The sequence below is a fragment of the Podarcis erhardii genome, assembly GCF_964252035.2.
Source record: "Podarcis erhardii genome assembly, chromosome: 1".
Taxonomy (NCBI): domain Eukaryota; kingdom Metazoa; phylum Chordata; class Lepidosauria; order Squamata; family Lacertidae; genus Podarcis; species Podarcis erhardii.
The window spans coordinates 22894528-22919014 of record NC_138497.1 but is presented as its reverse complement, the minus strand read 5'-3'; the positions used below and the strand labels follow the sequence as shown (position 1 = coordinate 22919014).

At 44.9% G+C, this 24487-nt stretch overlaps 1 protein-coding gene across 3 annotated transcripts in view; it reads left to right on the top strand.

Annotated features, from left to right (window-relative positions):
* RIN3 (Ras and Rab interactor 3) overlaps positions 1–24487 on the top strand; it is a 75416-nt gene that overhangs the window by 25759 nt on the left and 25170 nt on the right. For 2 of the 3 annotated variants that reach the window (XM_081859278.1, XM_081859280.1), the window contains exons 3-5: positions 650–764; positions 17199–17271; positions 20597–20688. In XM_081859278.1, coding sequence (XP_081715404.1) covers positions 650–764; positions 17199–17271; positions 20597–20688 — 280 coding nt within the window. Of the gene's footprint in view, positions 1–649; positions 765–5164; positions 5294–17198; positions 17272–20596; positions 20689–24487 lie in introns of those variants that run through there. The other variant, XM_081859279.1, reaches the window with a different exon arrangement.

Here is a 24487-nt window from a genome sequence, read left to right as displayed (position 1 = left end):
TGTAGAGCTGGCAAAGGTACAGAAAAGCGTAATCGACATGATCAATGAGCTGGGGCAACACCCTATGAAGAAAGATGACAACACTGAGAGCTTTTTACTTGCACATGACAGCCATTTATAACATGGTATTGCACATAGTGTGGAGAAAACGGATACGGTTCTTTTTCTCAGTCTCCCAAAATACCAGACCCTGGGGTTATACAATGAAGCTGAGCACTGGGAGATTCAAGACAGTGTCTTCACACCGTGCATAGTTAAACTGTGTATTTTTCTGATGTATGATGTAGTAATGGCCACCAACTGCTTTGAAAGAGGATTAGAGAAATTAGTGGAGGCTATGAATGGCATTTTACCTACAGGATCAGTAAAAGCATGTATCTGAATATCAGCTGTTGAGAGAGGGCTATTGGGCTCTGATCCTTTTTGTAGGCTTCCTATAAGCATCTGGTTGGCTGCTATGGGAACAGAACATTGGTCTACTCTAGACCTTTGGTCTGGTCCAGCAGGGACCTTTTATGTTTTTAAATAAAAGGTTCATAAATCTTGACCCAGTTCTGATATAATGACTACTGAACAGGTCATACTTGAATGACCCCTTTTTGTTGTTGTTGCATGATATAATTTCTCGCACCCTCTTTTCTCTGGTTAGATATTCATAGTTCGGAAAGATGAGAACCTGAAAAATCTGCTTCTCTCAGTTCATTTCCCAGCCCTGGTGGAGGCTTCTGACATTTCAGAATACAGGATTAAAGAAGAAAAATCATGTAAGTTTATTCCTGAGTTTTGAAACTTATCTCTCCACCAAACTATTTTGCACCCTGTCCACAATATACCTGCACCTAGATCATTTTCAATGCAAATGTGTGTGTCTCTTCATTATGATCTTCATTAAGATTCAGGACAGGCAAAAGAAAGTGCTTCTTCACAAAGTGCATAGGTGAACTATGGAATGCACGTCCACAAAAAGTAGGGATGGCCACCAACTTGGATGGCTTTAAAGTAGGGATTAGACAGATTTGCTGAACATAAGGCTCTCAGTGGCTACCAACCCTGATGGTTATGTTCTACCGTCACTGTCCAGAGGCAGCATGATTATGGATACCAATTGCTGGAAACCACAGATGTCCAGCTGCTGCTTTGAATGCCTCCAGCCAAGGAGAGCCCAAGCCTTAGGAAAGAGTTTCCCTGTGGTTTTTCCATTCTCTTATCATTGTCTCATAAACACATTTCATATCAGTGTCTTCTCAAAACACTGGCTATCTTCACCAAACATGTTATGTCTCCACCTCCTGCTGGGCTTCCTGTTGATGACCTCCTTGGCCTCGCATTAAATACAAGTGTTCCTCTCCATCCTTTTTATCTAACCAGTTTCCAAGATTCCACACTGGCAGTTTCCTTTGCCTCAGTGAGAGTCCCTTTGAGCCACAAACAACTTTTCTGACTGCTTACACACTGGACGTTCGAGTTGGAATTATCATTTTGCAAGGCGGCCATACGATGATGTCATCCATTCTTGTTCCTTCACAGTGCTTTTTTTGTATTTCTTTTCTTACTGCAGAAAGCTGAAGAACTGTTGCTGCTGCTGTTGTTAGCAGGTGTAGTCTGCAACATGCCAGTAATACTACATTAATGGTGGACAGTAAGTGACCCTCTGGAGGCTGTTGGACTCCAACTCCCATCAGCCCCCGTCAGCATGGCCAGTAATCAAGTCTGATGGGAGTTGGAGTCCAACAGCCTCTGAAGGGGCACAGGTTTCCTGTTCTTGTTCCTTCTTGGCATTCACACGAATTGGATGGCCTTCCTGTCTTCCTTGTCCTCAAGTATCTACTTTGTGGAGTTATACTGCCCTTGCAGAGTCTAGTTTACCTATCATGGCTAATGTAATGACCTATCCTCAGTGATTTTGTCTGATCCTTTTCCACAGCTGTAGAAGATAATGGCCATCACTATGTCTTGAGGTCATGAATTCCACATTGGAATTGCTTTGCTGGGTCAGACAAATGTCCAAAATAAAATGTTAATGAAAGAGCCAAAGTTTGAATCAGGGACGGTGAGGAAAGGAGCACATCTGGTGTGGGCTGCTTCCATGTGACACCACAGCCCGGCCAACAAGACATTCCAGACAGGAGTTGGGGTGCATGAGGCCCACACCATTAATTACACCACAGCTGCTGGATAAAACACAACATCTGGAAGCTTTAAAGGCATATCTCATTGGGGAGGATATGGAGGAGAGGGATGGCAGACAAGGATGGAAGGAGAGTGAGGAAAGTGCAAAGACGAACTTTACTAAAGGAGGAGGAGGGGAGGAAGGGAAGAAAAGAAGGATGTTGCCCTAACTCGATGATGGCTGAGGAACTAGGGTAGGAAGAGGAAAGGGGAAGAAAGAGGGAAGGGTCTAAGGCTGTTGGCCCAGTGGTGAAACAAGTGAAGAGAAAGGGAGAGGAGGAGGGATAGAACATGTGGAAACTTTATATTTACAAATAGAGATGCTTAGATGAAGCAGGCATCTCTGAAGATAAGTGACCACCTGGAGCTCCAAGGATCCTTGTAACCTTAGACAGGGCATCCTTGAAAAACTGTATAAAACTACACCAGCTGGATGATCTGCTTGCTTATATGGGGTGAAGGCATTTTACTTATGTGATTTTTGAAGTGGGATGTGTGCCCCTCCTTAATTACACTACTGGCAGTTTTCCAACGTAGACCTTCTAGTTACATAAGCCACCACCGCATGCCGGCCTTCACAGTTCCTGCTGATAAGGTTATTAAGTGAATTCAGATGCTAATGGCTACCCTGGAGTACCACAGCCTTCAAAATACAATGCCCTGTGCTCCAAGCAGCCTGGCACACAATGGCCCTCTTGCTGATGAAATTTCTCCAGCAGAATGTTCTCAGAAACTCCATTCACAGGGGTAATGAGTTGTGCCAAAGAGAGGTCAAACGCTTTAAACACATATATACTTTTCACAGTAGTTAACCATCTGAACTTCACAGCCTCCTGCATCCCCTCCCTGAAAAATAAAATAAAATAAAATGAGAGTTACGTTTTACCCTGATGCCCCCTGGAGAGCTTGAGCTTATTTTCTGATAAGTAGCATTGCAAGCTGGTGGCGTTTGCCTCGCTGCTGCTGCTTTTGGAAAGGTTAAAAAGAAGCGGCAAGCAACCAGCGTGCATACATTTCTTTGAATATCTGGCACTGCAAACTGCTCAAGCCGCAGAAGTGCTTGGGGAATATTCATGGGCTTTATGGCATATCATGATTCAGAGAGTGTTAAATTAGCTTGAACAATTGAGGAGCTATGAAACTATCTCGAGTGGCATCCATGCATTATTCATAGGGAAGCTAATGAGGGAATTGAAGGGGATAACTAGGCAGAGGTAGGCAAAAGGCAGCTTTATTCTTTTGACTGAGGAGACCATTTTGCTCCGGCTTAATTCTGCATCAGTTTGGGAACTCCCGGGAGTTCGGTCTTGTTTGTGGCGGGCGTCATTTAGCCCACAGATACTGTGCGCTTTGAAATCTTCCATTCCACGGCAAAAGATTTAATGAAATGTTGCATAAACTAATTGCAACACAATGCCAGTAATAGAATTGCCCCTTGGGGTTGTTTGTTACATGTGTATTCCGTGCTTCCCTCCTGCTGCTTCTCCAAAGAGCTCTGCACCGTTCGTACATACTGTACAGTGGTACCTCGGGTTACATACGTTTCAGGTTACATACGCTTCAGGTTACAGACTCCGCTAACCCAGAAATAGTACCTCGGGTTAAGAACTTTGCTTCAGGATGAGAATAGAAAACGTGCTCTGGTGGCACGGCTGCAGCGGGAGGCCCCATTAGCTAAAGAATTAACGAATTAAATACTTAACCCGAGGTACCACTGTATTTATTTGCCATGTTTTATGTTCAGTGGTACCTCGGGTTAAGAACTTAATTCGTTCCAGAGGTCCGTTCTTAACCTGAAACTGTTCTTAACCTGAAGCACCACTTTAGCTAATGGGGCCTCCTGCTGCCGCTGCGCCGCCGGAGCACGATTTCTGTTCTCATCCTGAAGCAAAGTTCTTAACCCGAGGTACTATTTCTGGGTTAGCGGAGTCTGTAACCTGAAGCGTATGTAACCTGAAGCATATGTAACCCGAGGTACCACTGTACCTTCTTTCTGCTGATGAGCTCAAGGCACTTCACAGTTAAAATAATGGATTATAATTGATGACATATGTGCTATCCTGAGACATCGCCTCCTGAGAGTCAAGGCTCAAGGTACATAGTACCTAAGGCTAGCCAAGGTATTTTGGCACCCAAGGCAGGAAACTCCACACGTGCCCCTCTCTGGAAGCAAAAACACAGCAATCATTAAATAATGTAACAATTTCCATGGCACCCCAAGCCAGCTGCCTGTAAACAGCAGCCTCACCCAACCAATGATAGGGCCGGTCTCAAGAGAAGAAGCAAATTTGGTTGCCTTGGCTACAGATGAGGTATTATTCTTATTTTTTGTGCGGGGGCTGTTCTGCACCACAGTATTAATTTTATTATCACTGTCAAACTGTTAATTACTGGATTCTATGCATTTTAATGATCTGGTCTTTCACGTAGTGTATCAGAAACTGCTTTGTATTCAGTATATAACAAAAAGCAGTATACAAATAAACAAAGAAATATAGAAATAAAATTTCCAGGAGGGCAGGTGCCAAATAGCAACAGGTCCTAGCCAGGCTAATGGAGGAAGCCTTGCTGCCTGTAACCGTTCCCCTTCGCTTCAAATGGGTGAAATAGGTGCAGATGGAGACAGTTGTGGAGGCCCAGAGCTAAATGGTACTGGATCCTGAGCAGATTGATTCCTCACCCACAGATCGTCGACTTTGCCAACCTATCTCTTCCTTTGATTCAGCTAGATGAAAAGGCTGCTGAAGGAGGCTGTTTTGGTAAAGTAGGAATCAAATGCCTTTGATCCCCGCTAAATGAATGGTTGCAGAGCGAGTTCCAAAGTAGTATCCTGTCGACATCAATGCTACCTTCTGACCAATGACAGCAAAGAGTTAAGTAGCATGGAGAAGTGGCAGGAAGACAACGTTTGATTTCCAAATTCAATCCCATTCAGTGTACGGAAGATGTCACCACAGACATGCAGGACGATCCTTGGAGCCTCTGGGATGTTGCATTCCGGTCATGGTGACTCATTCTATTTTTAGCTCAAGTATCTCTGTCCGTTCTCCATATTTAGTAACTTTGACCGCAGCACACCAGAGCAAACTCAGGGTCGTGCCTCTGATTTCCTTCCTCATTCAGGGTAAGTTGCCCACCTTGTCGTATCTACTCGTGAATTATCTGTATAACTTTTTTTTTAAAAAGAAGAGAAATTCTCTCTCATATATTTTTTTCTAAGAAGACAATAACATTGGTAGTGCCTGCATGCCAGGGCAATCTGATAGACTTCCTGCAGTTTAAATCATTATTTTTAAAAAAGTAACTTTGCTTTAGCAAAGTTAATTGGCTTCAGACTAACTGTACACATGGATTAAACATGGAGAGCAAAGGATTTAGCTGAGCTAAAGCATGATTCCTTCCATTGACCTTGGGATTCTCAAACAAATGTCATTATTAAGGTCAGAACTATTCACTAGTGTAAACAAAGGCAGAGGAGAGTGAAGTTTTATAGCCGGGAAATGTGCCTGTTCAGACTGAAGTAGCTTTCAAACGAAGCATTCCTGATAATGGTTTGTAGTGGCACAGACTCCAAGCAGTGCTAGTAAAGGTAAAGGTAAAGGGACCCCTGACCATTAGGTCCAGTCGTGACCGACTCCGGGGTTGCGGCGCTCATCTCCCTTTACTGGCCGAGGGAGCCGGCGTACAGCTTCCGGGTCATGTGGCCAGCATGACTAAGCCGCTTCTGGTGAACCAGAGCAGCGCACGGAAACACCGTTTACCTTCCCGCTGGAGCAGTACCTATTTATCTACTTGCACTTTGACGTGCTTTCGAACTGCTAGGTTGGCAGGAGCAGGGACCGAGCAACAGGAGCTCACCCTGTCAGGGGGATTCGAACCGCGACCTTCTGATCGGCAAGCCCTAGGCTCTGTGGTTTAACCCACAGCGCCTCCCGCGTCCCCAAAGCAGTGCTAATGGGGGCCAAATCCTGTATCATAGGCTGGATAGAGTGCTGGACTGCAACTTTGGGTATACGGGTATCCTCACAGCAATTTAAAGGTCACTATTTCTCTGTCTTAGGGTTGCTGGGCACAGGGGCAGTCCTGCCATGAAGCATGGTGAAGGGATTGGGGCACTCCATAGTGCATGGCCCACCCCCACCCCCTGAGATGGCCACCAGCATTACTTCAGTTGTGAAGCACACAATTACCATTTCTTTCCCCCATAGCCATGGCACGCTTACAAACGTGTGGGGAACATTTTTCAGTCCGAGGGCACATCTCTTCTGGGCAAACTTCTGCAGGTCACATGCCAGTGTTGGGCAGGGTCAGAAGAACAATGAGTTTAAATGTTGTCAGGGCCGGCTCACCCATGAGGCTGGGTGAGGCAGCTGCCTCAGGTGGGGGGAAGCTCAAGAACAGGCCCTTCTGCAGGTGCCCTGCCTTTGCTACAGGAGAAGCAGCACAGGCAGAAGCACCAAGGAGATCTTGCCAAAAATCTAACAAAACCTTGTCAAAATCGCGTGAGGTATGAGATCTCGTGAGATTTCAGCAAGGACTCACAATATCTCACCAGAACCCACGGTCAACATCACCACTTTGCAGGTGCTGCTACACATCCCAGATAAGAGAGGCTTCAGTGGGGCAGGGCAACACATTCCTATTTTGCCTCAGGCAGTGAAACAGGGTGTGCCGCCCCTGAATGTTACCTTTGTGCAGTATGCTACTTTCAACGCACACTTGACACCCCTCTCTATCCTTTATCCAGGCAAGCAAGAGTCATTATTTGAGCTCAAGGACAACTAGCCAGGCAAAAAATTCTCAAGGGTGTGGGGGGTGTCATTTGGACTCTTTGTCAGGTAACAACACGTTGGGGGGCAGCCCTGGTTGTGAGGATCTAACTGGGGGAAAGCCTGTGTGTACCGCCCTGAGTTCTGTGTGCGGGAGAGACTGTCCTGTATCAGTTTGTCTCCAGCTAGTAGAGAAGTCTACATATTTTGCTCTTGGGGGTCGGGCAGGGCCAGCCCAGTAAATTTTGTTGTCTGAAACAAAGAACAGGATTGGACAACCTGCAAAGGAATAGGGCTTTCTACCACTGTGCATTTCGTTTATGTCGTTGCAAACACTGAGTTGTAAGATGGTTGCTTTTTGTTCAAATGAATGTACAGGGGACTATTTTGCTTGCATAGTGGTTCACGAGGGGTGGGTGTCAAAAGTTTAAGGGGAAGTGTTGCTCAGGCAGTTTTGTAAGGCAGGGGTGATGATTCATGGCTGCTTGCGCACCACCAAGAAAGAGTACTCAAGATTTGTACAAGCTATAAACTGAGAAATGCAATGCATCTCATCAGAGTCGACAAGACTGTGATCAGGGGACTCATGTGCCTGTTCAACCTGATGTTTAAGCGCTTTCTGTTGATGGGCAACTTCAAGGCCTCTGCTCTCCTTTCTCATCACTCTGCAAGCTGTGCTTGGATCAGACAGCTGTTCAGGTAGAGATCCTCTTCAAACAAGGGCCTGTTTCCTGCAAAATAGGACATATTGCTACCCTACATTTGGCTAGTTATGAACTAATCTCTCCATTTTGGTTTCTCTCAGATTTTCATTCTCCCCCCCCCCCCACATCATAAGTTCAGTTCCCCACATTTCTGCATCAGTTCGTTATTTTATTTAAAGTCTTCATGAAAATTAATCAGCATTTTAGTGTTACTATGGGACGGACAAATTTCCTTTTCAGTTTCTTGAATTTTCTCATTTTCCCAGTTCTCCACATTTCCACATCAGTTTGTGCTTTTAAAAAAAACTTCATGAAGATTCATCAGCATTTTAGTTTCAATTTCCCTTAATCTACACATTTTTCTACGCAGTTGTGCATGATATACACATTTTGCAATTTCCCATAATAAACCCAGTTTTGTACACTTTTTTTTAAAAAAAGTCTGCATGCTGCATCATCATATGATTAAGACAAGTGTGAATTTCAAAGGGAGGAATTGAGTGTAGCACTAACTCCCTCATTGTGTCTGTGCAAGGATTTCTGCTTACACAACTAAATCCCCCCCCCACCTTGCACCCATCCCTAAATCTGTTCTGAGGTTTTCCCCAACCCTCTGAAGCAAATTGGGGGAGGGTGTAGGGCTCATGGAGGGATAAGAGAGGGGTAGAAATTCTACTGACAAAAAGACATCCTTGTGACTTGAACAGCACCAATAGGTTAGCTGCATTTTGGTTCACACATTGTTTTAGGAAGTGCAGATTAAGTCCATGTGTCACATAGAGCTTTGTCCTCCAACATCTCACTGCTGCCCCCCGCACACCACATCACTAGATACCTGAGTGGCCCCCCCACATTATTTCCATTGGTTGGGTTGGCCTGGCAGGCTGGGGACCACTTTGTATCCTAGGGTAGTTTGCTTTCTGTAAAAATAAGATATATAATCAGAGTATTTCCAGAGTCTGAGAAGAGTCGGGGGTTTTTATTCAAAGTATAATAGGGATTTTCCATACTGTCCTGAAAATGTCAGAGTTGATGGGAACTCTGCCCCGGGTTATTTGAAAGAAAACTTGAAGCAGTTCTTGAGGCAGCCAGAAAACACAAAGCAGTTTTCATTTTAAACTTTAATCACTTTCTCTAAGGTGAAACTTCCTGAGGAAAGGAAAGAAAATCTCCCTCTTGTAAGTAGGCACAATTTCCTTCTTTCTGTTCTGTTTTCTTTGGAACAAAAGGCCTTGCCTTGCCTTGTGCCCGAGTAGTGTAGGTGTTTCTCAGAATTCACATATTATTGATGAGGAAATAAGTGGACACCGAAGCAGCGCTATACCTTTTGGCAGGACCAACCTAACCACCAAAAATAGTGAGCAAGCTTGTGAGTTCTCCAAAATTTTTCTTCAGTTAAGTAGAAGAAAAAAATAGCTGGCAGGCTTACCTGAGAGCAACAGGTGGCAGTGAAAACAGGTGTACCTTGCATCAGCATCTCTCTGGGGAGTTAAAATGGTCACTCCTACCATTGAAAAATTATTTAAATAGGTGGGCCCAGGGCAGGTAGACCTCAGCAGTAGGCAGTACAGTAGTAGAGTGTGCCTTAGGGCAGAAGCAGTTTGACACATGGGGTGGTGCTGCTACACTAGCTTCCTGGCAGGTGGGTCTTTGTTGATTACTGGGGAGAATGGGGCAGGGTTATGCAAATGCAGTGGCAGAAGGCCTAGATTGGCTGACTGCTCTGCCACTCAGGGGTGCCTGCTATAGGGGTGGAAGGGGCCTCAATATTTGTAGGCAGGGGGTGAGCCCTCCAATATTGAGGGGCCACCATTCCACACCGCCTCCAGTGAGCACTGGGTGGGGGCGGGAGGTGTGGAGAGTGCTTTTCACTCTCCCCGCTCCCCACTGCGATCACTTCCTCAAAGGGACACCCACACGTCCCAGCAGGCCTGACCAGACTTGGGGAGGGTGTGTGTGTGAGATGTCATGCATGCATGACGGCACCCCAATGTTGGGCCCAACTTGGTGCACCTGCTGCCACCTCACCCCTCCTGCTCCTGGTGAGCTATAGGAACCCAGCTAACTGGAAGCTGGCATACAGCTCTGTCCTTGCCAGCAAGCTGCTTCTGCCTGAAGGTGCCATGTGTTGGTGTCAAAGCTTGAAGGGTGATAGTGACGCAGCAATAAAACTGCTAGCACATTTGCAAAGCTAAGCAGAGTCCAGTATGGTTTCAAATTGGTTGGGGGACTGCATGTTGACATTCTTGCATTGCAGAGGATTGAACAAGATTTCCCTCGTGGTCCCTTCCAACTCTATATTTCTATGACCCTCCCTCCCACCCTCCCTCCCTCCCTCTCTGCCTCTCTCTCATTGGAACATGCTAGTTCAGGGGTGAAGAACCTTTTTGGCTTGGTGGGCCAGAGCTTTATCTCCCCACATCCCCATGGGCCAACTGACAAGTGGGTGGGACTACCCAGGTGCCAATCATTCAATGTCAGGATGATATTAGGTGACTGGTAGGCCACCTGATAGGTGGACGATCCCCCCCTACCTGTCAAAGTTGACTCACAGGGATTCCCCTGCCATCTAAGGTTTTCCTTCATGCTTTTCGTCTTGAGTCTGTGCATTGGTTAACCTTTAAGGTGCCTCAAGACTCTTTTACTTGTTCTTGTTGATGTTAACATTTATATAACCACCCATCAGTAATATCTTCTAGATACTTTCCAGCAGACAATTGCAAACTGCACCCCGCCCCCGCCCCGCCCCCACATCCGTGAGGTGAACAGGAAACAAAAACTGAACTATGTATGCTAATCATTTTCTACTAATAATTAAGCTGATATCCAGGAAAGAAGTTTTAAAACACACACTCAAAAAGTCCCTCCTGTAGTTAGTTAGTTAGTTAGTTAGTTAGTTAGTTAGTTAATCAATAAATAATGTTTTGAGGTTTTGAGATGGTCATTTTGCTGCTCCTATTACATATAATACCTTGCCATTGAAGTCATTGTCTAGGACATTAATATTTCTCAGGCTTAAAAAAAGCTTTGAATGGCATTTTTTTTACACATATGAAACTAAAAGCACTTTCTAGCCCCTCTTGTACTATTTGCGCTCATCTGCAAATGTTCTTAATGTCAGGTGGAAAGTGGAAGAGAGCTATTTATAAATCCAATCTGCATTCTAGCCAGTGCCTGATTTTTACATTTGCATTGCAAAAGACACTTTGTGTGTGTGAAAACACCCTGGCGGAGCTCTCATGTAGCTGGTGTGAAGACAGTCTGTTTTACTTTTTGTTTTGAAACTTACCGTATTTTTCGTCCTATAGGGCGCACCGGCCCATAGGATGCACCTCGTTTTTTGGGGGGGGAAATGAATAAAAAAAAATTATTCCCCCCCCCAGCCGCGGCTGCCGCCCGAAGCCTTGCACATGCCTGCCCGAAGCACGGGGCACTCTCCGGAAGGCTTCGCGTGCTTCAGGCGGCAGGCTGCCGCCCCAAGCCTCATGCGCCTGGTGGGAGCTCCCGTCGGGCGCACAAGGCTTGCAGACACTCGCCCGAAGCACGGGGAGCCCTCCCGGGGCGCCCTCCCTCGGGTGGCAGGCTGCCGCCCCAAGCATCGTGCACCCGACGGGAGCTCCTGCTGGGCGTGCAAGGCTTGCTGACACTCACCCGAAGCACGGGGGGCCCTCCGGAGGGCTCCGCGTGCTTCGGGTGGCAGGCTGCCGCCCCAACCCTCGCGCGCCTGGTGGGAGCTCCCGTCGGGCGCGCAAGGCTTGCAGACACTCGCCCGAAGCACGGGGAGCCCTCTGGAGGGCTCCCCGTGCTTCGGGTGGCAGGCTGCCACCCCAAGCCTCCTGCGCCTGGTGGGAGCTCCCGCCGGGCGCGCAAGGCTTGCAGACACTCACCCGAAGCACGGGGAGCCCTCCGGAGGTAGGCTGCCGAAGCACGGGGCACTCTCCGGAAGGCTTCGCGTGCTTCAGGCGGCAGGCTGCCGCCCCAAGCCTCATGCGCCTGGTGGGAGCTCCCGTCGGGCGCACAAGGCTTGCAGACACTCGCCCGAAGCACGGGGAGCCCTCCCGGGGGCTCCGCGTGCCTCGGGTGGCAGGCTGCCGCCCCAAGCATCGCGCACCCGACGGGAGCTCCTGCTGGGCGTGCAAGGCTTGCTGACACTCACCCGAAGCACGGGGGGCCCTCCGGAGGGCTCCGCGTGCTTCGGGTGGCAGGCTGCCACCCCAAGCCTCCTGCGCCTGGTGGGAGCTCCCGCCGGGCGCGCAAGGCTTGCAGACACTCACCCGAAGCACGGGGAGCCCTCCAGAGGGCTCCACGTGCCTCGGGCGGTAGGCTGCCGCCCCAAGCACCGGGCGCCCGGCAGGAGCTCCTGCCGGGCGCACAAGGCTTGCAGACACTCACCCGAAGCACGGGGAGCCCTCCGGAGAGCTTCGCGTGCTTCGGGCGGCAGGCTGCCGCCCCAAGCCTTGCGCGCCTGGCGGGAGGTCCCGCCGGGCGCGCAAGGCTTGCGGACACTCGCCGGGGCTGCAGGCTGCTGCCCGCAAGCCTTGTGAGCCCGCGGGAACTCCTGCCGGGCTTGCAAGGCTTGTGGATAGCTTCCTGAAGCCTGGAGAGCGAGAGGGGTCGGTGCGCACCGATGCCTCTTGCTCTCCAGGTTTCAGCAAAAGCCTGCATTCGCCCCATAGGACGCACACACATTTCCCCTTTATTTTTGGAGGGGGAAAAGTGCGTCCTATGGGGCGAAAAATACGGTACATTGTGTTCATGAAAGGAAATTTGAATGAACTGAACTTCGCAAGGAAGTTGTAATGTGTTAGGGAGAGTGGAGGGCAGGAGGAGAGGTAGAGAATGAAAGAAAGAGGGGAGCAATGGATGCAACCACTATAATGCTTTGCTTATTATGAGAGAAAACTGGTGCCCTTGGGCAACCAAAATGATTGAGAGACCGCAGCAAGCCCCTCCACTTTGAGAAAGGGAATCGTAGAATCATAGAATCATAGAGTTGGAAGAGACCACAAGGGCCATCGAGTCCAACCCCCTGCCAAGGAGGAAACACCATCAGAGCACTCCTGACATATGGTTGTCAAGCCTCTGCTTAAAGACCTCCAAAGAAGGGGACTCCACCACACTCCTTGGCAGCAAATTCCACTGTCGAACAGCTCTTACTGTCAGGAAGTTCTTCCTAATGTTTAGGTGGAATCTTCTTTCTTGTAGTTTGGAACCATTGCTCCGTGTCCGCTTCTCTGGAGCAGCAGAAAACAACCTTTCTCCCTCCTCTATGTGACATCCTTTTATATATTTGAACATGGCTATCATATCACCCCTTAACCTCCTCTTCTCCAGGCTAAACATGCCCAGCTCCCTTAGCCGTTCCTCATAAGGCATCGTTTCCAGGCCTTTGACCATTTTGGTTGCCCTCCTCTGGACACGTTCCAGTTTCTCAGTGTCCTTCTTGAACTGTGGTGCCCAGAACAATTTTTGATAAAGAATGGATTACCAAAATTGTCACAAGAAAACAGATCAATCCTGAATTGTAAAATAACACGACAAGAGATTGAACAAGCCATTCAGAACATGCAATTGGGCAGATCTCCAGGGCCAGATGGGCTTACCTTCAAGTATTATAAGACATTGAAAGACTATTTGATACAACCACTGATGGAGGTAGGCAACGAAATTTTGGAAGGGAAGAAGGCGCCGGAATCGTGGAAAGAGGCCTTCATCACATTGATACCCAAACTGGAAACGGAAAAGACACAACTTAAGAATTACCGTCCCATCTCCCTCTTAAATGTGGATTACAAAATATTTGCAGACATTTTAGCAAGTAGATTCAAAAAAGTTCTAAATGAAGTAATCCATAAGGACCAGGCAGGCTTTCTCCCAGGCAGACATTTGTTTGCTAATACAAGGAATATTATCGACATTTTGGAACTCTTGCAAACAAATATTAATACAAGAGCTGTGTTAATTTTTATAGATGCGGAGAAGGCCTTTGACAATGTTTCCTGGAAATTCATGAAGAAAAACTTGGAAGGGATGGGAGTGGGACGGGGATTCGAAAATGGGATAGATGCAATCTATTCAGAACAAAAGGCCAAATTGATAGTCAACAATGTGGTTACAGAAGAGTTTAAAATTGAAAAAGGAACACGACAAGGCTGCCCTATTTCCCCATTGTTATTTATTTCGGTCCTGGAGGTGCTCTTGAATATGATTAGAGGAGACCAGTTGGTTGAAGGAATCCAGGTCGGAGCGAAACAGTACAAACTTAAAGCTTTTGCAGATGACCTAGTTTTGACTTTACAGGAGCCAGAATCTAGTACGAAAAGAGTATTACAATTGATTCAAGAGTTTGGTCGGGTGGCGGGATTTAAATTAAATAAGCAAAAAACTAAGGTATTGGGAAAAAACTTGACAGCTACAGAGTCAGAAAGGTTTCAGAAAGAGACAGAGTTAAACGTGGTTAAAAAAGTAAAATACCTAGGGGTAAACATAACAGCAAAAAATTTGAGTCTATTTAAGGACAACTATGAGAAATGCTGGTTAGAAATTAAGAGAGACTTAGAAAGTTGGACAAGATTGAAACTTTCCTTGTTAGGCCGAATTGCCGCTATAAAGATGAATGTACTGCCAAAAATGCTGTTTTTGTTTCAAACTTTGCAGATTGTGGACAAAACAGAGTGCTTTCGGAAGTGGCAGAGAGATATTTCCAAATTTGTCTGGCAGGGCAAAAAGCCCAGAATTAAGTTTAAGATATTAACTGACGCAAAAGAAAGAGGGGGCTTTGCCCTGCCAGACTTAAGGTTGTACTATGAATCAGCAGCTTTCTGCTGGCTAAAAGATTGGCTGCTTCTCGAAAACACTGATGTACTAGATTTGGAAGGTTTTAATAATGCTTTTGGTTGGCATGCATATTTATGGTATGACAAGGTCAAGATTAATAAGACTTTCAAGAACCATATTGTCAGAAAAGCAGTGTTTAATGTCTGGACAAAATACAAAGACTTACTGGAAAATAAAACTCCAAGGTGGCTTTCACCATTGGAAGCTAAGGCCCGGAAAAGACTCAATATGGAGGCCAAATGGCCGAAGTATTGGGAAATATTAGAAAAAGATGGAGATAACTGGAAACTGCAGAGTCAGGAGAAAATGAAAGACAAAGTGCGAGATTGGTTACACTACGCTCAGATTAAAGAAGTTTTTAAACTTGACAAAAAGTTAGGATTCCAGGTGGAAAAATCGAAGCTAGAAACGGAATTGTTAGAGCCTAAGACTAAGGTACTTTCAAGAATGTATAACTTGCTGTTAAAATGGAATACACAAGATGAAACGGTCAAATCGGCTATGATAAAGTGGGCACAGGACATTGGATATAACATCATGTTTGAGGACTGGGAGAGGTTGTGGACTACTGGGCTGAATTTCACTGCATGTAATGCTCTGAAAGAAAATGTTATGAAAATGATATATAGATGGTATATGACCCCAGTCAAACTTGCAAAAATATACCACTTGTCTGATAACAAATGTTGGAAATGTAAAGAAAATGAAGGAACATTCTTTCACCTCTGGTGGACTTGCCCTAGAGTGAAGGCTTTCTGGGAAATGATATATAATGAGCTGAAAAAGGTATTCAAGTATACCTTTCCTAAGAAACCAGAGGCCTTCCTTCTGGGTATTGTCGGCCAGAAGGTGCTAAAGAAGGACCGAACATTTTTTATGTATGCAACAACAGCAGCAAGGATACTTGTCGCTAAGCGTTGGAAAACCCAAGATTTACCCACACTGGAAGAATGGCAGATGCAACTGATAGACTATATGGAACTGGCTGAGATGACTGGCAGAATCCGAGACCTGGGAGAAGAAACGGTGGAAGAAGATTGGAAGAAATTCAAGATTTATCTACAAAAATATTGTAAATTGTATGAATGTTAAGAAGGATGCTAGAGTACAAACAACTTGGCACCATTAAGCTAGATGAAGTGAAATATGAAGATAAGCTAAATTTAAGAAAAGATAAATTTTTGGAAATTTCAGGTTATATTTAAATTTTTAAGATCTGAATAAAGGATATCGAAAATCAGAGACACAACATTGGAAAATCAGATAATAAGAATAGAAACAAGGGGATAAATTTGCTGGATAAAATTTTATAGTTAGGAACGCAGGAGCGGGAGATGTGAGGGAGTCCAAAGAAGTTAAGAAAATTATGTTAAGAGATGTGTTATATTGTATTGCTTATTGGTATTGTAATTAAAAATAAAAACTGTCAGAACTGGACACAGTACTCCAGGTGAGGTCTGACCAGAGCAGAATACAGTGGCACTATTACTTCCCTTGATCTAGATGCTATACTCCTATTGATGCAGCCCAGAATTGCATTGGCTTTTTTAGCTGTCGCGTCACACTGTTGGCTCATGTCAAGTTTGTGGTCAACCAAGACTCCTAGATCCTTTTCACATGTACTGCTCTCAAGCCAGGTGTCACCCATCTTGTATTTGTGCCTCTCATTTTTTTTTGCCCAAGTGCAATACTTTACATTTTTCCCTGTTAAAATTCATCTTGTTTGTTTTGGCCCAGTTCTCTAATCTGTCAAGGTCGTTTTGAAGTGTGATCCTGTCCTCTGGGGTGTTAGCCACCCCTCCCAGTTTGGTGTCATCTGCAAATTTGATCAGGATGCCCTTGAGTCCATCATCCAAGTCGTTGATAAAGATGTTGAATAAGACCGGGCCCAAGACAGAACCCTGTGGCACCCCACTAGTCACTCTTCTCCAGGATGAAGAGGAACCATTGATGAGCACCCTTTGGGTTCGGTCAGTCAGCCAATTACAAATCCACTGAGTGGTAGCATAGTCAAGGACTCAGTTGCTGTACCTGATCACCTGTTTATCACCTGTTAATTCTTTAATTCAGCAGTCATATAAAATGCAGAAGTGAACAGGTTAAATTGTTTGCCAGTATGAAGGTGCATTTTGGGGAGAAGCTTCTCCCATTGATTTCTTCCTCTTATGCAGGTGTACTCAGCATTGATCCTTTACCTATAGAAAGATGGCAATGCTATGCCTGCAGCTTGGCGACTCCGCCAATATCTCCCTTCAGAGAAATTCATGAACAGTACATGAAATATGTTGTGGAAAGCTGGTCTCTTGGTGCTAGGTGGCTTGAGAATTAATTGCATAGCAGGAAGCTACTTCCACAAGACCTTTTGTATGTGATGCTAGGTCTGTGGAATGGTCATGACATAATATGAAACCATTTTTAAAATGCTGCCTCTGAACAACTGGGAAAGCAGAACTGAGTTTAGGAGATGAACCAGAGTGAAATATTTCTTTAAATAAACTGTATATCTTTAGTTCCTTCACTGTTCCTTGCTAATTTCACTGTACCGTATCTTATAAAAATGTATAAAATTTAGATTAACATTTTGCCATGTGAATGAGTGTTTTGCAATGCTTCCTGGTTCAAATATGAAACGTTCACGTGCTCGTTGCTTGAGGATTCATCAGCTTCCTGATTTATACTGAAAAGTCCCTGATTTTTTCCTCTCTTGTTTCTCAATCAGTACTGTATTTGGAAGGATCCTTTCTCGTGTTTGAAGATATCTTCAAACTGATTGCATTCTACTGTGTCAGTAGGTAAGTTGGATTTATGTTTTCCGATTATGGTGTCTCTGTTCACATATGGGAATGTTCAATGGGGAGATTCTTGGACAAGATAGCCCATCAAATTGGGTGATTACTTACGCATCGCCAAAAAGAGAGGACAAAAAGGGCAGCAATCAAAAAGGGCATATTTGCATAACATTTGCATCTCTTAACAGGCATCCTTGCTTTTGGCTGTGGGGACATCTTGAAGACTCATTTATCCCAACAGGTCTATGCAGTTGTTAAAAACTTTTTTGAGGAGCCATTGATTTAATGATTCTGCTGAGGTACTTCTAATGGTGTGTGTGTCTATATATCGTTGCATACTGCCCTGATATTTTGCAAGAGGTTAGCATATAAATCTTTTATAAATAAATGTGTTTTGCAACTGAACAAAACCAGAAAACTGTCACTGCATATTCACTCCCTTGTGTACGTGAATGTGAGAAGGCAAATTATGAAGAAAAGCTTCTCATTTGATGTTGTTGTTATTGGTTATATCTGTACACCACTAGCATGTTTCGGTGGACACAATAGCTGCTGCCACTCTTCCTCATAATGCTAAATAACATAGAATTGTAGAATTGTAGAGTTGGAAGGGTCCCTAAGAGTCATCTAATCCAAACTCTGCAATGCAGGAATCTCTACTAAGTGTGTGATGTCATTGCCCTCTGTTTCCTTGCCGTTATGCGACTTTGTTGGCTGCTTCTTGCAAGGGGTGGAAAAACTCTGAGCGTAGTGACATCAGTTCCCAAGACTCTAACTAAACATCAATGGGGAGACATAGTGTGGGCACGAGTTCCTCTTAGTTTGGACAATGTACAATGTACGATTGCTCAGTGACCAGCAGGGGTATAGGAGGTCCTGATTTTAAAAATATTCAAGGGCATACAGAATGCTTTCCATTGGTGGGGGAGAGGCTGTTTGGCAAATTAATTTTTAACACACACTCAGTAAAAGTGACGTCCAAATTTATGTATGGATTTTCAAAAGAAAAAAGAAAGGAGGTAGGGGAAGGAGTGAGGGAAAATTAAGTCCTTCAAATAAGTAAGTGTCTTCTGAAATCAAGTATTCTGGCTAGCCTTGGGAATATCTGTGGTAAGTAAAATTGCCTGTCAATGGGAGTTGTTGTTGTTGTCATCATCATCTGTTTTTCTCGAATGACAATGGAGTGTGCCTCTGGGGGTGAAGTCAAACTGCTGTGTTAGCAGCATTGAAGGGACCTCCCTGGGACAAAAGCCTGGGCAGGGTGTATGGAGGTCCAGGGCTGCCCAGATGACAAGACCTTCCCCTTAGCCTTACTGATTGATGTGGTCCAAAGGAAAGCAGAGCCATATGCTTGGCACCAGCTTGGCTGCAGGAGTCGCTGGAAGGAGGTGTACAAGGCACCACCCAACCACCCTAGGGACTCCACCCCGGAATTGTGTAGGGTTTACTCCTAAGCTTTACCTTCTCCTGAAAGTATCCCACAGGGCAGTGGAAGTTTAGGAACAGAGTTTTCCTTCTCCTAGATGGGCTACCTTCCCAGGCTGACAAGCCCCATCTGCCCCCATGAGAGTACTTGCTAAACAAATGATTGTGTGGTTAATGTTAAGACTAAGGATAGGTGACTATTTCAGTTTTGACTTCTCTCAGTTTATCATTTTTCCAGTGCTCAGTTCTCCACATTTACACACCAGTTTGCCAGTTGTTGTTTTTTTAAGTCTCCCTGAAACTTCAGCAGCATTTTAGTGTGGATTTTTCTCCATGTGTACATTTTTGTATGCCATCTTGCGTAATTCAAACATTTTTGCAATGCATTTTTTCCTAATACAGTATGGGGGCCTTTTATTGTTTCTTTCACCAATACAGGCATTTTAATGCACATTTTACTTTAAGATGTGCATTTTTGTATACATTACTTGGCTGGAGAACCACACTGCAAGAGTTGGAGAAGTGAAATTTTCAAAAGACATCTGTGTTTGAGTTCGTGAATTAGGAATAGTCACCCTTAAATGAGAATTGGACTTAGTTTCTCTCTCATCCCTAGTTAAGGCCAACAGTAGCTGAAGGGGAGAGGAAAGGCCATCATGAGTTCATCTCTTAGCCATCCTGGGATCTGTCAAGGCAGGCAGTTTGTTCAGCACTCGTGCCAGTCATGTGAAAGAATGATTTCCTGCGGTGCAGAGAAACTACAAGCCAAGTGAGCTATTTGAAACTCAGCTGTTCCAAGCTGTTTTTAAAAGAATTATAATTGACTTTGGGTTGGCGATAAAAAGAGCCAGACTTCCTCTCCACCCCACCCTCGCCATCTCACAGGACCAGTACTATGAACTCTCCTGTGGGAAGGATCCCAGGAGAGAAATGCAGGTCATCAAAGGCCACATCAGAGCCTGCTTCAGTTGGATTACCCCCCTGTGCCACTTTACAACCAACTGACCTGCAGGAAATATGCTGATGGCTTGTTCTATCCTGATCTGAGTCTCATTCGCACGACACTCTAAGCCAAATAATTGCTCAGTGGAAATGTGTGGGCTCCCAGAGAAGAGCTTGCGGCTGCTTCACTCTTGGTAGGAGGTAAAGAAGCTATTGTTTTCTGCTTTGCCCTGTATTTATCGCATGCAGAGCTGTTTCCATTCTGCTGTAGTTTGTCTTCTACCCGAAACTATGGTATTCGACTTGCTGGCGGCTGTGCTAAAAGTACATAACTTCCATAAATTAATTACCGAAGTTACATTGTCATTATGTCATTTCAAAGTCAAGAAAAAACATGAAATGCAATCAATTACATGTTCTCTGGGTTGATTTCCATTCTGGACATGGAGCACATAGGCAAACAGCAAATACTGCTCCATTTCTGTTTTCCTTGGTATTCTCTGACATCCCTAATTCCTTCCTGGTTGTTTTGCTGCCGTGCCACACTGAGCTAAGCCAAAGTTTGACCTAGCTTGTCGCCCAAACCTAGACTTGTAGTCTAGCTCTCTTGGGAAACCATGAGCTGTAAGCAAGGCCCTATGGTTTATGGCTCATGGTTTGTCCAGGAGAGCAGTAACAGGAACCCGGGCCTGGCTTATATGTCAAACTGTGGCTGAAGAGCCTTGGGACACAGGTGGACTTTCTCCCCCATCCCTGCTTGAGGGCCACTTCCCACTCTATGATTCAGAATATAAACTTATTGTAAATGCGTTTCCATTGAAATTATTGTAAATTATTTCAAAGCACTGCATCTGTCTAGAATAAGAAATGAAATAATGCAGAACTAACCAAGCAGCTTTTATTCCTTACCAAGCCACATGCAGCTTTGAATATATTTATTCATTTCTTTTTCACTTCCTAGAGATTTGCTTCCCTCCACGCTAAAGCTGCCACAAGCAATATTGGAAGCCAATAGTGTTACAGATCTAGAAACCATCTCTAGTCTGGAGATAGGTAAGTTGTGTTGGAGACCCCTAGCAACTTCTTACCCCAAACCCTAAATAATGGGTTCATTATTTGGATGTACACCTAAGGCTTCTAGTCCTATGCACAATTCCATCACATGCCAGAATGCTCCCTTGTTTCACTGAACTCAGCAAGAGGTGGGAGTGTTCCACAAGGCATTCCTGTTTGTCATCCCTGCTCAAGGGCCTTGTATCTCCTCTTCTCCGCCCTTGGTGAGAGGGAGGAGTGTTTTGCAAGGTGGCTGGTAAGGTGCTGCCTCTTGTATACTTCCCTTGCCTAAAACAGGTGTTTTGCCCTGCCTCCTCAGTGGGCTGTCTCTGTAGAAGCATAATGCCTCCAACCAGGGAGGCAGATCATAGTCTTCATGGCTAGTAGCCACTGATAGTCTTATCCTCCATGAATTTGTCCAGTCCTCTTTTACAGCCATTCAGGTTGGCAGCCATGGGAGTCCCGTAGATTCACTATGGTGTGTGTGGAAAAAGTACTTCCTTTTACCTGCCCAGAATCTCCCTGCGCTCATCTTCATTGCATGCCCATGCATTCTAGTCTTTTGTTTTGATCAAGATTGGCGTGATGTGGTTGAGCATAAGATATCAGCTGGAAATACTTGGTTCTAATTTAATCTGAGCCGCATTTTTGCTGATAGACTGGCCACAACATCCTATGAGACTGGCCTGGCCTACAAGATTGTTGTCAGGGTTACTGAATTAACATCCAAAATGACCTTTGAGCACTTGAAATTATTTCTAGGACACATAGAAGTTATACACTGTATTGTGCTTCTTAGGCTCCCTAGTAAAAAAAACACCCTAATCAATTCAGAGGGGAGGTGATGGCAGGTAGCAAACCAGAGTTTTCTTTCCCAAAAGGAAAGATTTCATAATCTACAACGCTTATTTCCACTTCCCCCAGAATCATGCCTGTCTTAGGAGGAGGAATTCCCCGTTTCGTTCTGACACTTCTGAGAGATATGCACACAGCCCTAGGCACAAATCATACCTCTGCAACAGTATTTGTTTAATGCTACTTTATATGCAAATGCTCTTGTACGATAATTTCTGGATCTCTACTTCAGGATGGGATTGAGTCTCTTTTGCTTGTCAATTTGTGGGGGGCCCCAATATAAAATTACAGACAATTTAAAAAATGAACAATTTAATCCAGACCAGACATAGGTATTCAGCAGGGCAGGGAGGGAGATTTGCTTATCTGGAGAAGAGAGTACAGCTGGGTTTGGATGGGATTCCACTTCCCAACAGGAACCAGGTTTCTGGTTTGGGGGTCCACTTGGACTTGGCCTATCTGTGGAATCACAGAGGGGAGCCTGTGGCTAGAACTGCCCCATATTTGCTAAGATTAGTATGCCAGCTACAACCCTATTTAGAGAGATCAAACCTTGGCTCAGTAATCCATGTTGAGGATAGACTACTGTAAAGCATTCTACGTGAGGCTGCCTTGGAAGACAGACTGGGAAACCTTTACTGGTACAGAATGCTGTTCCTCATCTGCCAGTGCACATGACAATTGGAGCACATATACACCAATACTGTTCCAGTTTCACTGGCTGCAGGTGCAGTTCTGGGCCCAATTCAAAGCACTGATTTTGACCTTTATATGCTTAAACGGTTTCGGACAATGTTAGCCAAATGGCCACCTACACCAATACAGACCTATTAAGATCTGCTTCTGAGACTCTGCTCATATCCTCATGGCATGCCAAGTTGATTTGGCTGGCACAAGAGATAGGGACTTTTCTGGCATGCCCCCGGATTCTGGAACTCCCTCCTCACAGAAGTGTGTGTGTGGCCTCAACATTGCCAGTGTTTAAATGAATCTTTTTTAAAAAAAAATAATAACTCTCTTTTGACTCACATTCTGTTAAAGGTTCTCTCAGAATTGGTTATTTTAGTATAGAGGGTTATGCCCTTAGGGTGGCAATTTATACTGATGTTTGTAAACGGTTTTAAATGGCATAGCTTTTTAAAAGATTGTTGGCACCATTGCCATTTTATGTTAGAATTTATACACCTGCTGTTTTACAGTGTTGTGAGCCACTCTGGGTGGTATATGCATATAGATGGATTTATAAATAAATAAATATCAACAAACAAAATTTGGAATTAGTAAAAGGCATAACACAGGTTGGTTTTGCTGTGTAAATAAAACAACTCATTAACAAATATAATTTGCATCACCTTCCTGAACATCGCCACAACAAAAGTTGTCAATGGTTTCAGTGTCCATTGTACAGTAAAGGTAAAGGACCCCTGGACGGTTAAGTCCAGTCAAAGGCGACAGTGGAGTTGTGGTGCTTATCTCACTTTCAGGCTGCGGGAGCTAGCGTTTGCCTGCAGACAGCTTTCCGGGTCATGTGACCAGCATGACTAAACCGCTTCTGGTGCAATGGAACACCGTAGCGTAAGCCAGAGTGCGTGGAAATGCTGTTTACCTTCCCACCACAGCGGTACCTATCTATCTACTTGCACTGGCGTGCTTTCAAACTGCTAGGTTGGCAGAAGCTGGGACAGAGCAATGGGAGCTCACTCCATTGTGGGGATTCAAACCGCCAACCTTCTGATCAGCAAACCCAAGAGGCTCAGTGGTTTTAGACCACAACACCAACCCCATAGTCGCCTTTGACTGGACTTAACCGTCCAGGGGTCCTTTATCTTTATTATACTATGCAAGATACAGGACTGAACCTTGTAAGTATTTTACAAATCTCCCCTTTTAAAATTTCCATATACAAGAAATGGGAACCATATCCAAGACATTTTCTCTGAAAATAGAACACAAAGTAGAGCATGCAATTTCCATATTTCGTCAAACCACATTTTTCTCTAGCCTAAATGTTCTATCAATTCAGTTATAGTATACTGAGGAAGACAAAAAACTTATTCAAGGTGACATCTAAATGTTCCTTTTTCATCACTCAAAGCATAGTATTTTGTACTTTGGAAAAAGTGGTGCTTTCCCTTCGATAACACAGGGGTTACTGTTTTGCAAAAGGTAACTCAGTTGATCAATGGCTATATTTCTTTAGGTGGTACACAAACACACTATGTTACTTGTGTGTGTGTGTATGTCCAGTATACCTGAAGGTATACTGGCCTCGGTCCAGTATACCTGAAGGAGCGTCTCCACCCCCATCATTCTGCCCAGACACTGAGGTCCAGCGCCGAGGGCCTTCTGGTGGTTCCCTCATTGCGAGAAGCAAAGCTACAGGGAACCAGGCAGAGGGCCTTCTCGGTAGTGGCGCCCGCCCTGTGGAACACCCTTCCAGCAGATGTCAAAGCGATAAACAACTACCTGACATTCAGAAGACATCTTAAGGCAGCCCTGTTTAGGGAAGTTTTTAACGTGTGATATTTTACTGTATTTTTGGTTTTTATGAAAGCCGCCCAGAGTGGCTGGGGAGGCCCAGCCAGATGGGCGGGGTACAAATAATAAATTATTATTATTATTATTATTATTATTATTATTATTATTATTATGTGTGTGTTTGCGTGCATGCGGCTGTGGTTTTACATGACAAACCCTCCAGCTCTTGTGTACAGCAGAAGCTACCCTTCCAGCTCATTCTTACCCCACTCTGACCCAAACTACACACAACTTTAGACACATGTCTAAGCAAGCATGTTTAATGTAGCTGCTTTTATTGTACAGTAAGATCTGGTTTGGGCCTCTGACCTCAACCATGTTCTCAGTCTGCACTGGGTTTTCTGCCTGGGGAAAAATTCCACCCTATCCCTTGCTGCTATTTGCCACCCTACCCCCGGGTAATGTT